Source organism: Megalobrama amblycephala, linkage group LG4 (assembly GCF_018812025.1).
Source record: "Megalobrama amblycephala isolate DHTTF-2021 linkage group LG4, ASM1881202v1, whole genome shotgun sequence".
Classification (NCBI taxonomy): domain Eukaryota; kingdom Metazoa; phylum Chordata; class Actinopteri; order Cypriniformes; family Xenocyprididae; genus Megalobrama; species Megalobrama amblycephala.
This window is the reverse complement of record NC_063047.1, coordinates 14,069,314-14,084,998: the sequence shown is the minus strand read 5'-3', so window position 1 is coordinate 14,084,998 and position 15,685 is coordinate 14,069,314. Positions and strand designations below refer to the sequence as shown.

The window sequence follows — 15,685 nt, the reverse complement described above, 5'->3', positions numbered from 1 at the left end:
AAAAAAACTCTTTCTATTCCATGCAAAATCATTATAGTATTATCGGACAATGTTTTTATACTGTAGGATGCCATACGATCTCTTGATAAACTGTTATATTAGCAGAAAAACCTCTAGTTTCCAAAATTATACAAATGATACAATGCTGCCCCTCAGCGATGGTTTTGAATTCAACCTGTACGCTGCGCTACGCATATGTACTGCGCTATGATAATGAAGACCTCTCTGTGTGTTTTGAGAATAACCACTTAGATGTCCCTATTTATTTTGAATCATGTGTCTTTCTGTTTTGTTCTTTAGAGGTTTTATGAGTTTAAAGTGTATTCAGGATTTAACTAAATCAATGCCACAGACATATGAGAGACAAGCTCAGGATTTCAAACTGATGTGCACTCCAAAACGTATTTGGGAACTTTAAAACCATTCATTTTGATTTAAGGTTCACCTAGCCAGGATATTCAGATGTCACCTTGCTCGTGGGTACACCGCGTTTCTTCCAAGTTTTTGCCTCGTTTAACACGCTCTCTAGCATCTACATGGTTGACACTCAACACATACTTTGAGTGTCCTGCAGCATTCCAGCCGGCTGTTATAATAATAGCTGTAAGTAAGACCCGCAGTAGTGAAAAGGGGGCGTGCCGGTAGCCCCATTGGATCAAACTGAGGTTTTTTTCCCCCCCTTGCTCTGGCGCACGAGGGGGAGGAGAGAGAATGAATATCAAAAATAAACCGCGTACGCTGTAGAAGCCCAAGACAGTATAAATACCAGCAACGCGAACATTCTTCACTTATACAGTTAGCCGGATGAGTATTTTCTTACAAGACTGTTTTTATGAACTCTCGAGACTTAATTTTAATTCTTATTAAGTCAATATTAATATTAGGGGTTTCTTTTCATTTTCATAGGATTTTTCATTATCATCTTAGTTTTAAAATAGAACTATCTGTGCGTCCAGTTTTCCTATTTTACAACATACAGTTTTGAATATTTTCGAATTCACTATTAAAATGGTATCCACAATAGTTTGTTATATACTTTTCTTAGTAAATATTATGTCTCAGTTTGCTCTCGGTGAGCTAAACGAGGAAGAGGAGACTGTGCCAATAAACCTTGCATTCAGAAGAGGTGTTTTTTGGAGGAATGAAGAGAGACAGCGTTTTAAGATCAATGCCTTTGGCCAGCTTTTTGTGCTTGACCTGACGCCGGACAGCAAGTTCGTGTCTCCAGCATTAAGCGTCCAGCGCATTAAAGCAAAGGATCTCCCCGCGATTCTGGACGCCTCCAGGAGCGGAGGTGCTCTCAGGGATGTCACCCAGTATGGAGACAGCGGTGCGGACCTCAGAGACTGTTTCTACACAGGAACGGTCAACTCTGAAAAGGAATCTGTAGTTGCTGTCAGTTTATGTCACGGCATCCAGGGTACTTTCATAACGCAAGGGGACGAGTACTTTATTCAGCCCAAAGCAAGTGCCAAGACCACCGGGAAATCTTTTACGCAGGTGCACGTAGTTAAAAGGCGAGTCTTTTCTAACATCCGGAGAGCCTCAAATATGGTCTTTGATCAAATGAAAGTGGACCGTTATGTGAAAGAGAGAAACCTGAACTCTAGTGAAGACGAAGACGGCAAAATGAGACGCGCAAAAAGATTTGTGTCAGCTGCGAGATACATCGAGACACTGATAGTGGCCGACGCTTCCATGACACGTTTCTATGGAGACGAGATAAAGGTTAGTCAACTGTCTTTAGACAAGTAGCAAATTCAAAATTTTTATTTTACAAATTTAGTCATTTTATTTTGAATCTGTCATGCGCAGTGGTTAATATTATTTGCATAAACAACTTTTCAGTCATTTAATTAAGTCTGAACATAATGTAGCTACAGTTCGATTGAAGACCTTTCGTCCACACTCATATATATATATATATATATATATATATATATATATATATATATATATATATATATATCATTCTTATTTTTGTGTTTTACAACTTTGATACGGTAGGCTACCTAAATAAAGCCATTCATTTCACAGAGATCCATTAAGTCTCCTCCATACGTTTTCCAGGTGACATTATACGACATGATCTCTGTCTGAGCATGCGCGGGACGCGCGAGAAAAGTGTGCATTAACCGAACTCACCATTTTCGGCCAATATAGGCCTACGGTGTTGTAGGGAGCAAGGATCCTGGAGTGAAGAACGGGCTTTTTTTAAAGTCGAGGCATGAAAAGGAGGGAATTTGTATAATTTTGGCAGCAGCAAGGGATGGGTTTTGGAAAGCGTCAAGTGTTTACTATGGTCGCTTGCAGCGGGGTTTCTCTCACTGACAGAAAACCAGGAGTGGTGTTAGATTGGAGTTTCAGAGCGAAATCTGTCTCTCCGCTCAGCATAGTCCGGTTTTCAGTCTGCACGTTGCATAGAGGTGGAGCTAGAGAAAGCCAAGATCAACCCATGACGTCCAGAGAGGTGGAACTGGACAATAGACATCATTTGGCTCTTCAGTGAGAACCACTTGCGTTGCTTGGAGAAATGCGAAACATAATGGAAGTGGTGTAGCGTAAACTTCTGCAACTCCGTCACCCCCCTCGGTAGAGATCGCGTTTCCGTCCAAAACGTAACTGCTTGATGGCGTCTTTTGGAGGGATTTTGTAAAAAGAAATAGGCAGACTAATTTCATGTTTCTCCGAGATGCACGTTTCTGGATAATAATTACTTAGAACTATATGAAAAACACATTTTGTTGACACCGTTACCCTCAAAGTCTGTATTGAAGTAGGCCTAGGTAAACACTGGGAGTAGGGAATATGTGTTTATCCCTTTAGTTGATGTGCCACTAACTAAATGTATGAGTGCACTCAAAAAAGCTGTCATGTGTGCTGTTTCACATTATCAAGTATTTTAGGGCAAAACTGAAATTCAATTTTCTTATGCTGCATTCACAAGTCGATTTAAGTATCATAGAAAAGGTTTTAATAAAAACGAAAACGAAGTAGCTCTTCGTGTTTGGTCTATGGTTTACATTTGAAAAGTAACATAAATCAGGCAAACCACTAAAACTTGTGGTTTAAGGGTGACTGGGGTTGGTTATACAGAGTGTAACAAAATATGAATCTAGTCTGTGAATCAATGTGAGAGCAACAAAAAAAAGAAGAGGGGGGGTGAAAGGACCATCTGGAAAAGAAGGACAGCCAGGAGTTGTTTTTGACCCATTTTATTGATAGAAAGAAGAACAAATGTTTAAATATTTTAGTCCCACAAGCTACCCCTTTATTTCTCCCCCAAAATGTAGTGTCAAGTTTAATGAAGAAAATACTTATTTTGTCTTTACTGAGTCTACTATGATGTGTGTGGCATCTGCATTAATTCAAATGATTGAGATAAAGCATGTGAATATGTCTAACATGGAAACTTATGCCTGTTTTTAAATATTTTGTCAAGGCATAGTCTCTGTCCTAGAGTATAAGACTGAATACAGTCAATCAGACAACATCCTGTTTTAACGTCAAAGATATGTTGCTACTATATAACCAGGGCTGTATTTTTAGTATCTTTGAGATTTATGCAGTTTATCCACAGACCATTTTGGTTTTATTACTAATTTTATATACTCTCTCTTAATTTCTATAGCACTACCTCCTGGCAGTGATGTCCATGTCAGCGCAGATCTATGCACATCCCAGTCTGAAAAATGCTGTTAGTCTGGTGGTAGTAAAGATGGTGGTTGTTGAGGATGAGGAGGTGGGACCTGAGCTTTCAAGCAATGGCGGTGTTGCCCTGCGTAACTTCTGCATGTGGCAACAACTTTTCAACCCAGGCAGCCAGAGGGATCCTGAGCACTATGACACTGCCATCCTGTTCACTAGAGAGGTGAGAAACACAAACCATTTTTTTTCCCAGAACAAAATAATCAAAATTTGAGTGAAACACCAACATTAATTGAGATTGCATCATCTCATGCACCATATAAGAACCTACATTGGTTCCAATAAAAAAAAGTATGACACAGCTAGACTTTCAATAGCAGATTTACTTTTAATATTAGAAATGTGTATGTTAATTAATTTTTCCATAAGGAAAGATGGGAAATGTTTCTCCTCAACTTTTCCAGTCCTCACATTTTACAACTTTTGATTAACTCACTTGGCTACCACTTTTTCAAAACAAGACATAATTTCATTTAGGCAATGACAGGGGTCATGATCGCAATGCTCAGTTGGGAACCCCTTGTCCAGTCTTGGAGACAGAAAACATGAGATTGTAGCTCTGCCAAATCCAGAGGGTTAGCACCACATAAAGTAGATGGAGGAGAAAAGAAAATTTGGCTGGACATCCAGCTGAGAGCAACACAACAGAACTCATGGAGGTCTCAGTCCTGCTGTGGCTAGGTTGAGAAACAGGTGGTTTTTATTTAGTGGAGGAGGTCTGTGTGTCTTTGGTCGTCTCACATGGCTTCACTGAGACGTCTTCCACAGTCAAAGGTTATCCCTGTCTGGACAGGGAAGTGCTGGACAGACTATTGGTCTGTCTGTGCTGTGTGGTCCAGCTATCTCACAGTTAATTTTCCCCTCTTGTTTTTTTTTTTCTAGTACGCAGTCTGCCTTGTATTTGCTTCATTTTACGATGGAAACACTGACAAATATGTTTTGCTGGCAAGAGCTTGCTTGGGGAAAAAAGGGCTGTCTGGAACTAATGGAGCGATGGCTGGATATCAGTGTCTCAGATGTGTCCCCCTCTCCTCTCCTCTCCTCTTGCTTGTCTTTTTTGTCTCACATCTCTCTTTCTCACTTGCCCACTTGTCACTCTCTCTTTTTGACCTCAGGATATTTGTGGATATAAGGATTGTGACACTCTGGGTGTAGCTGATGTTGGCACTATGTGTGACCCCAAAAGAAGCTGCTCAGTTATAGAGGACAACGGCCTTCAGGCAGCGTTTACTGTGTCACATGAACTCGGTATGTTCACACACATGACCAGACTCCATGTCCATAGTTGGACATTTCACCCTAACTGACTGTCTGGACAAGAGCATGTGTTCCAGACTTAGTCATTAATTCATGTAAACCAGCTGTTTTCAGCACCTAAAGGACACTGAGAGCTTTATGTGATTAATAGGACCTTTGATCAATTTCAAATTCATTCAAAATGTAATTCTGATTAAAGTCAATATTTGGTTATATAATGCAGAATCACATGTCAATATCTTGGGAGACAAAATTAAGATAATTCAAAGACATTACATTATGGTAGTGGACCAGTAAATTATTGAATATACTTACTTACATATTGTAGTGGCTTTAGAAGTCACTGTATTGCCAATTTCTATATCATTGAGTTGTCAGTTCTTGTATTCCATCTATTTTATTTAATCATATTCTCAGGAGTGCGCTTAAACAACCCATACAGAATATGCACACACAAATAGGTGTACAAAATACAGGGAAATGTATGGACTCTGTTCAATGAATGAGCACCAAGTTGCAGGAGTGGCTACAGTATTGTTGTCAGTTTGAATGTTTGGTTGTAAGTGACACCCTCTGGAAAGTCAAAAACTTTGCAGCAGTGATAAACATCAATAAAAGGATATATACAGTAGAGCTCAGTCAAATGAAGGAGCACAGCAGTATGAACTACAGTGAAGTTAAACTGACTGTACAGGTACATCTTTCTGTTTTTCTCTCCTTTTTTCAGGCCATGTACTCAGCATGCCACATGATGATTCTAAAAATTGTGAGAAATGGTTTGGACATCTCAATGGACATCATATGATGGCTCCTTTCTTCGTTCACCTCAACAAAACTCTTCCCTGGTCTCCGTGTAGTGCACTATACATCACAGAGTTCTTCGACAATGGCCACGGTATGATCCTTTTCTTATTGTCAGGATACTGTTTTAATCATTTCCCTTCTTTAGAAGTTTTATGCCAGTGAAAAAGAACTCCCAGGAAAGCAGTACCATTTGTTTTTTCTTGTCTTTCTGAGTGTATCTTTTATTAATGGCTGGTTTTCTCTCGGTTATCATTAGGTTTTCAGTTTTTGTTTGGTTTTGGCCTTAGAACATAATGGTGCATATTTCCCAGAGACCCAGAGAAAAAAACGATAATAACATTCAGTAAAGTTTTTGAGACATTTGGCTTGAATTGTAAATCTGTCATTCTAAAGTTAATGGAAACATGTCACAGAGAATCTACTGTATAATTTTGATCTTAATGTGTGGTGAAAAATCTCTATAATGTAGATGCCTGTGTTTTATGAATTTACTTTCTTTCAATGTTTTGCACGTTTCTTGTTTAAATGCCTCTTCTGTCTGAACTTACTCCCTAACCACTAATAATGGGCTGGTGGGACCACACTGTGTAATTTTGCTGAGAGTGTCAAAACTAACAGTCTTTGCAGAGCAAGCTCACTCTCACTCACTTCATCTACTCATGTATTGTATGAATATATACACTACTGTTCAAAAGTTTGGGATCAGTACAACACCTGATTTTTAGTGTATCTTATGCTCACCAAGGCTGTATTTATTTGATCAAAAATACAGTAAATATAAAAATATATAGTTTATATAAAAACAGTAATGAAATACTGGTACAATATTAAAAACAGTTTTAATATATTTTTCAACAGCCATTATTCCAGTCTTATGTTCACTTGATCCATGATGAAATCATTCTAATATGCTGATTTTATACTCAAAAAACATTAGTTAGTTCACCCAAAAGTGTAATTTCTGTCATTAATTACTCACCCTGATGTCGTTTTCTTACCTGTAAGACCTTCCTTCATCTTCGGAACACAAATTAAGATATTTTTGGTGAAATCCTAGAAGATTTTTATCTCCCATAGAAAGCAACGTAATTACCATCATTCTAGGTCCAGAAAAGTAGGAAAAACATTAAAACAGTCAATGTGACTGCAGTGGTTCAACCTTAATGTTATGAAGTGACAAGAATACTTTGTGTGCAAAAACAAAACAAAAATAACAACTTTATTCAACAATATCTTCTCTCCTCTGTCTTTCTACTACGCTGTTTACGTTCAGTGCTTCCAGGTTCTACATCAAAGCGCCGGCTCATTATTGTCCGGCTCCTGCGTCAGCATCACACGCATGCGTCGGCCAATACTGAGTCGGCGTTCTGACATAGAACCCGGAAGCGCTGGACGTAAACAGCATTTCGTTGAAGTAGAAAACTATTATATATTTACCGTCACTTTTGATCAGTTTAATATGTCCCTGCTGAATAAAAGTATCACTTTCAAAAACAATCTGACCCCAAACTTTTAAATGTTAGTGTGTATACATATTTTTTCTATCTACAAAGCTTGTGAAGTTGTGATATAACTTCATCAGGTGAAAGATATTTCAAAAGGGACTGCTTTAGGTTTCTGAAAGTACACCGCCAAGGGGGGATCTGTCCAGACTGCCTATTAGGGATACCTGGTGTTAACTGTGGTTCAAATAAAATAGAACAATTCACAATAAAGATGAGCTCAGATAAGAAAAGTGACAGCTCAGGAAATACGGTTGACATATTTTCTCCAGTTGTTGATTTATCTCTGTCGATATCTCAGTCTACACTCTCTTGTTCCCGCTCTTCCATTGACTCATCTTCAGTGACTCACACATTCCAGGTTTAACAACTGTTTTCCCCTCACAGAAACAGTATGCGTAGCCAAGCACATGCCGTCTTTACCGGTCCGACTGTTGCCACAGGTAGACTATGAACCGATACGACTTCAAGGCTGTTATTTTCTATTGTTGTTATGCCTGTATCCGTTTCAACAAAAGCCTTTCATTACTAAGCATTCATAACATTCATTTAGGTGTGCAAAGCTGTATTGAAACGTCCAAATTCTAAATACTTAAGAAATTAAGGTGTCCTCAATACTTTAAGCCTAATTAGATTTCACAGTATCAATCTTAGAAAAACACGAAGGGAGTCGAGGAGTCTGCACAATTGTTTCAAGGTGTTATACTGTCTCCATATCTTTATCCATATGGATAAAAATATGTTTAGGAATGACTCAGGGTAGACATTCCTTACAGTAAAATTATACTTTCTTTTGTTACTGATTTTTGTTCTAGAGTGAGCTAACTCCACAATAATAGGTTATATAATGGAAATCTCCAGATGGGAGACGATTAAGTCTTACGCACATTGGGATTAGAGGAGGTACAGTGAGATCTCTCTGCTATGAAAATAGTCCCCTCAAGCTAACTTGCACACCTGTTTTAGACTCGCTGAATGTAAGAGATTGTTTTATTTGAAGTAAACACGCAGTCAATGGCAACAGGCTTCAAGAAAACAGTCCAAACCACCTCATAAGCATCATTACATGAGCTAGCAATTAAAGCAGTCTCTACAAACATACAGCTGAATAAGACCCTGCATGTGTTTTCCTCAGGTGACTGTTTGCTGGATCCACCAGAGAAGGCCATCCCTTTACCCACTGAGCTCCCCGGTTACAAGTTTGGTCTACGCCGTCAGTGCCAGCAGGCGTTTGGGGACAAATACACCCAATGTCCAAATGCTCCTGAAGATCAGGCATGTGCACAGCTGTGGTGTCAAGAGGAAGGAAAGATACAGTGCACCACCCGGAATGGAAGCCTCCCATGGGCCGACGGTACTCCCTGTGGGGAGGACAGGCGATGTCGTGAGGGTTTGTGTGTGTCGAGCGCACTGGAAGAGGCGGGAGAGGAGAAGGTATGCATGGCCAGGATGTGTATGTGCGTCATCCGGTTTTATCACACTTCACCTGTCAGCACGTATGCATCTAAAGTAAAAAAAAAATGACTGGAAACACCTCTGTACAGATTTACGGGCACCACTATTAAAAATATCTGACAGTTTAGGTGACGCCTTGCTTATGGGCCCTTGTGCTTCACCCTACTCTCCCTTAAAAACTGTAAACATTTGCACATACTGTCCCAATTTTCTCTTTCTTCTGTCTCTCTCAGATTATTGAGAGATTATCAAAGATGACACATTCTTTTCACCATACTGTTTACATGTTTGAAAAAGACTTAGAGTCAGACTGTTCTCTTTTTTTTTTTTTTTTCCACCTTCAGAAAAAAAAACGTATTCCTCCTCTTGGATCCCAACCAGGCCCGTCTCTGAGCAGCTTAAAATAATCAATCTACTTTAAATCCAGCTTCTAAATGCCAAAGAGAGGTTTTATATAGAGGGAGCCTTTAAAAAGCTCAATTATTTTTTAGCCTTTCATTTAAGAAGCCGTTGCAATGTATTCAGCAAAGCCTCTTAAAAAGTGTGATTATATTTGGTGTAGTGTGTTTAAAAAAAACCAAGCTTGTGATCCCAGACGGCCTGGCTGTGAGAAGGCATCCCTCAGCCAACTCATAAAAAACTCTGACAGAAATGCAGTGTGGTATGCTCACATTCCGTCAGCACTACGCTTACTGGAAGTGATGTTTAGGAGCACTTTGCAAGGCTACGTACATCAGGGGTCAGCATGAGCACTGTGATAGAATCAGATAATACACTGAAACCATTATTTATTGGCTAAAATTATTAGTTATCGAGACATTTGAAGTTTATAAATATATATACAGAATAAAAATTGTGATTTTACAAACCGTATATAATATAAAAAAATATACATATAAATATATACTGATAATAATTGTTCCCTTTCGAATGGGAACTCACACTGCGTCTGAAGACATATTGGCGTTCCCCAATGTCTTCGGACGCAGTGTCTCGTTCCCCTTCTCAGGGAACCATGGTTACATTTTTCAATTTTTATTAAAAAAAAAAAATTCTTTCTTTAAGAAATTAATACTTTATTCAGCAAGGATGCATTAAATTGATCAAAAGTGACAGTAAAGGCATTTATAATGTTACAAAAGATTTCTGTTTCAAATAAATGCTGTTCTTTTGAACATTTTATGCATCAAATAATCCTGAAATAATGCATCATGATTTCCATAAAAATATTATGCAGCGCATCTGTTTTCAACATTGAAAATAATAAGCATCTTGTTTCTTGTGCATCAAATCACCATATTAGAATGATAATGATTTATGAATGATCACGTGACATTGAAAGTGGAGTAAAAGCTGCTGAAAATCGGATAAAAAGTTGTTTGTAAACAGTTTGTAAACAATGTAAACAGCTATTATAATTTTTTAAATATATTTTACAGTGTTAATGTTTTTACTGTATTTCTTGTTTTTTTGTTTTTTTTACTGTATTTGGATTATTTTCTGCTTGGTGCTACATATTACAGTGAAATGTATATCTAACAGCCTCTATTTGTTTTCCAGGTGCCAGTCAATGGTGGGTGGGGAGAGTGGGGCCCTTGGGGGCCATGTTCACGGACATGTGGTGGGGGTGTGGAGTTTTCTCACCGTGAGTGCACTGCTCCAGTGCCACAGAACGGGGGATCGTACTGTGTGGGACAGAGGGTCAAATACCAGTCCTGCAATACTCAGACTTGCCCAGAGGACCATGGTAACATTTTATAAATAAACCTCCATACATACTTTGTGTAGCATAGGTCACATGAATGAAGTCAAGAGGTCAAAAAACCATTCACTTGTTATGATCACATTATTCTTAGTGGTACACCAGTGACTTTTATTTTTTATTCACAGGAAAAAGCTTCAGAGAGGAGCAGTGTGAGAAGCATAACAGTGACCGTTACTTGGACATTCAAGGGAACATAAAGCAGTGGATCCCCAAATATTCTGGTGTCTCTCCACGAGACCGCTGCAAACTCGTCTGCCGAGCCAAAGGGAGCAATGAATTCAAAGTTTTTGAAGCCAAGGTGCACATCCGTTGAAAACATTTTCTTTACAATCTAATCTGATCAGCGGTAATGACAATATGTGAAAGAAATTTTTGTCTCTGCTGTGTATCTGCCTGCTCTGCTCTAAAGCTTTACTAAGATGTCAGATGATCTCTTTCTTAGACTTCCCTCTTGCCACAGGCCCATTGATATCTTTACACTCCCACTAAACTCTCATGCATGAAATATTTTCCCTGTTGTAAAATGTGAAACCTGAGCCCCCGTATCCTACAGTCCAGCTACTTGCTTAAGCTCTTGAGTGCACCTCTGTAACTGATATTTCAGATACAGCTGAAATGTAGTTGGTTTTTGCGTCATCAGCCCAGAGTTTTGGCCATTCCGCTTTACGTGGAATAGCCATTATGTGAGAACAGAATACTTAGATTAAAGCACATAGCACATAGGCTGCCACTGCAATATAAATGCACATTATTTCTTTAAACATTTGTGTAGTGTTTCTGTCTATTCTAATGCTGATTTTTCATATGTTCTGGGCAGGTTGTGGATGGCACCACCTGCGGGCCAGACACCACATCTATCTGTGTTCAGGGCCAGTGCATCAAAGCCGGCTGTGACCAGGTGATAGGCTCAAATGAAAAGCTGGATAAGTGTGGTATCTGTGGAGGCGACGGTACGAACTGTAGGAAAATAAGTGGTTCCCTAAACAAAGCTACGTAAGTAAAAAAAAAAAAAATGGTATAGTTAAGCATTATGCAATGTTAGATATGTAATATCAACTCTGGGAAAGGAGTAAGTTGCTGATATAGCTGAGCATATTTAGTTTTTGATAACGATGTCCTGATATTAATATACTGTCCAAAAATTATTCATGTTACTGTATGAATAATATTAAAATTCTACCACTTTAAGTGAGCATAAAAGACAGCAAAGGTGGTCTAAATATAAAAGTAGGGGAAATGAGCATGTACAATTAAGTATCCAGTATGAGTCAATATATACCGATAAATTCAAAAGTCCAAGCTCCAAAAGGAGGTTTTCTTAGCGATACAATAGAAGAACAATTTTGTGTTCCCCAAAGAACCTTTCAGTGAAGAGTTCCTAAAAGAACCATTTTTTGTCTTAGTGTAACGTTGTGTAGTAGTCCCAAACCGCGGGACGCAGAGATGACAAACAAAGTCTTTAATGAACACGGAGAATAACATAGGAGAACACTCCAAGTGAACTGAACATTACAGGCAGTATAAATGCAAGGCAAACATAACGACAGACAGGTGAAAATCATACGTAACCAAAGGAATAAATGACAATATAATCAGTAACCAATGAAACCAAAACTAAACATAGCGGGGAAACAGGAACTAAAGGAAACAAAACAGAATATCAAGACAGTAGTCAATAACCATGACACTTAAGGCCCGTTCACACCAAAGACGATAACTATAAAGATAACAATAAAGATGTAGGTCTAAAAGTCGTTCTCAATATTAAAGAATAGCAGAGTTCACACCACAGCTATAACAATAATGGCACAGGAGAAACAATATCGTTGGAATCACTTTCAGATTTATTTTATCCAGCTGATGAACAATAAAAACATTGACAGCCAATCAGAATATATCCTGCTGTAACGAGTTTGAGCATGTAAAGTGACAGACAAATTGCGCTTAGAATAAACAGAACGATATCATCTGCTGGTGTGAACGCTAATATAGTTATCTTATATAGTTATCGTTCTTGGTGTGAATGGGCCTTTAGTGTGAAGAAAATTAATTTTTAGTTTAAATAAACTAAAGAACCTTTTTCCACTATAAAGAACCTTTTGTACAGTGTGAAGTTTCCATGAATGTTAGAAGTTTTTCATGGAACCATAGATGCCAATAAAGAACCTTTATTTTTAAGAGTGTAATGTTAGCCAGTAACCAATATGGTACAGATATAGCATGCACATCACCCTAGTTCATGACATTCTGTTTGCTTATAATATCTCCACAGTATTGGCTACATTGATATTGTTACCATCCCGGCTGGGGCTACTAATATTGACATAAAGCAACGCAGCCATCGAGGCATCGCACACGACGGTAACTACTTAGCCGTAAAGGCGGAAGGTGGAACCTACATCCTGAATGGAAATTTCTCAGTGTCTATGGCAGAGCAGGATATCCCAGTGCCTGGTGCCATGCTTCGCTACAGTGGCTCTTCCACCACCTTGGAGCGACTTCTCAGCTTTCAGACACTTCGGGAGCCCATCACTGTCCAGCTGCTGTCCACTGCTGGGGACACCTCACCGCCTAGGATCAAGTATACTTTCTTTTTGCCCAGGGATGTGCCTTTTAGCAAACCTGGCACAGAAAGCAGGATTTCGGCACATGTTATCTTGCCTTTTGGTGGAGCTGACTGGGTCTTGGGTGAGTGGTCTGAGTGCTCCAAGAGCTGTGGTGCTGGATGGTCCAGGAGAAGCGTGGAGTGTAGAGATGGGCATGGATCCCTGTCTTACCTCTGCGATGCTGACCTGCGACCGGCAGACATCCAGCCCTGTGGGGATCTGCCCTGTCCCTTGTGGCAAATGGGGCCATGGTCAGCATGCTCACGGACTTGCGGACCCGGAGAGCGCCACCGTACCGTGGTCTGTGTGGACTACATGGGCAAGGTTCTAGGGCATGAGAAGTGCAACCCAGATAAGAGGCCAGAGGTAGTTGTAGGGGAATGTTTTTACCAGGACTGCTAAAGCTGTCGTTGTGTCCACTTTTAGAGAATGAGGAGGTGGTGGGATCTGTTGTGTCTTTAGTGACTGAGAAAGCCCTTCCAAGCTTCAGAAGCAATCAAAGAAGCTCTTAGGCATAACAAGGGCGTTTGTTATGAATTATTACCTATATCATGGTTTAATCTAATTCTCTGTCTTATTTTGTTTAATTTTATCCACAAAGGTAACCTCCCACGGAGATCTACCTCAGTCAATACAAGCTTCATAATGTTCACAGTTGTTTAGAGAGAAGTCCTTTGGAAAACACCAAAACCTTTGAACAAACCTGCTGAAATTCTGTTCAAACATCTGTCAGATACCTCCATAATGCAGTACAGTTGAATGAGTCCAAATTTAATGATATTTCTGAAGGTGGTCACACAAATTATTCAAGTCAGAGCACCTTCCTAAAAAAAAAAACGTCCAGGACGGACTTCATTTTAGTGTCTTCATACATGCTAGATGAATTGATTTCACGCATTTAATTGCCAGCTTTGTAGCATTGATTCTGTTTCATCTACTACTTTTAATACTGGCATTACCCTTGAAGGCTTTCAGATTTTTCATATTACAACACTGGAAGAAACAGTATTTGGAAGTACATTCCTTTACTGGCCACACGATAGCTGTATTTGAACAATATACACAGAGAATAGCTGTTGGAATAGATACAAATGTGCTAATTTTACATTTAAAATGTTACATGGTTACGACTGTTAATTTGGATGAATGATTTTAGTTTGTAATGAAGAATCAAAGTGGAATTGCCTTCTCTCACACACTGTTGTCTACAGCCATTAGTCAACAAGCTACCCCGGTCTGACAGCAACAGTGTACAGACTGCAAAGAGTGCCTTAAATTAATTACTTTTTCTATTAGCATCCACTGGTGCACATTACTTAAAAGGGATCAGATAATATAACCGATACTGACATATGTGACTTTACAGGAGAAAATAATTTATTGCTAAATGTTCATTTAGAACTGGATAATTACTGTATATTACTGGACACACATGTGCCCACAAGATAGTTGCAATGATTACTAAAAAAAAAAAAAAAAGAAAGAAAATACACTATATTATGTTTATTGACACTGTATAAATACATTTAAAAATCTATCACCCTCACACCCATCATAAGAATGAAAAAAAAATATAAATGTGTATATATATATATATATATATATTATTTTTATATATATATATATATATATATTTCTTAATGTAATGAGACAAATATAGGTCAAGAGTTTGTTTTAATGCAGTAGTACTGAGCAGACAGGCCTGATATTTCTGAAATTTTCCCTTTAGCCAGAAGAACACTGATATTTTTCAATAAGTGCAAGAGCTGTTTCGCATATGGTGAAATGAGATTAGATTTGATATGTAGTTGCAAAATTACCTAGCCTATAATTTAACGGAATAGGACCTGTAAAGGAAAAAAATGAGAGAAAAGATTTGCATTCCATTGAGTCTAAAGTATGCAAGTTTTTGAATGGTGCATATTTGAAACTAAAGCATTCTATCCCTTCAATGAAGGTCTGCACAATGCTATTGTTATAGCTTCCTTTTACAAGCTATTTATTTTTTCTACCTTTAACACCTAATGTTTTTTTTCCCTTGATGCTGCTGTCTGTCTTATACATGATTGATGTATGAATTTAAATCAATTAAATATGTGTCTACATTAAAATTGTCCTTGATTCATTTGTAAGGCTCGAAGAGACAATTATCTCATAAAGAATTATTAATTTTACAAATTAATTATACAAATCGTTCATAAAATATTTCAGCAATGAACAAAAAAGCTGTATACTGTACATACAATAGAGAATATATGGATGAAAAGCTGTATCCAGAGTAATAAAAGGCTGGGAACTAAGACAGATCGTGAATGAAAACACAGAGGAGATGCAAATGTAGTAAAATATTATTCTGTGTTAGAGACTTGTGTGCATGTCTGGCATTTCAATAGATTTTGTTAGGGAGAAAGGTAAGTTTTATACTTTAATCAAATCTTATTTTAATAAGAACAGATCAGTACAGATTAGTCACAAGTAACATAAACAACAGTCAAGTGTTGATTCTAAGTTATTCTGTTATCTCAAAAAAAGAGCTTTCCACAACCAGAAACATAATACTGTAGTCTGAAACAAAACTCTTAAATACT

General features: G+C 38.3%; 1 protein-coding gene across 1 annotated transcript; it reads left to right on the top strand.

The window, feature by feature from the left end:
- Nucleotides 1-737: 737 nt before the first annotated feature.
- Nucleotides 738-15,196, top strand: adamts8a (ADAM metallopeptidase with thrombospondin type 1 motif, 8a). The gene is made up of 9 exons (XM_048187718.1): nucleotides 738-1,728; nucleotides 3,632-3,871; nucleotides 4,824-4,956; nucleotides 5,693-5,860; nucleotides 8,407-8,705; nucleotides 10,287-10,473; nucleotides 10,617-10,789; nucleotides 11,309-11,484; nucleotides 12,764-15,196. The coding sequence occupies exons 1-9, from the start codon at nucleotides 1,009-1,011 to the stop codon at nucleotides 13,497-13,499; spliced, it is 2,832 nt and encodes a 943-aa protein (XP_048043675.1). The 5' UTR covers nucleotides 738-1,008; the 3' UTR covers nucleotides 13,500-15,196.
- Nucleotides 15,197-15,685: the final 489 nt, after the last annotated feature.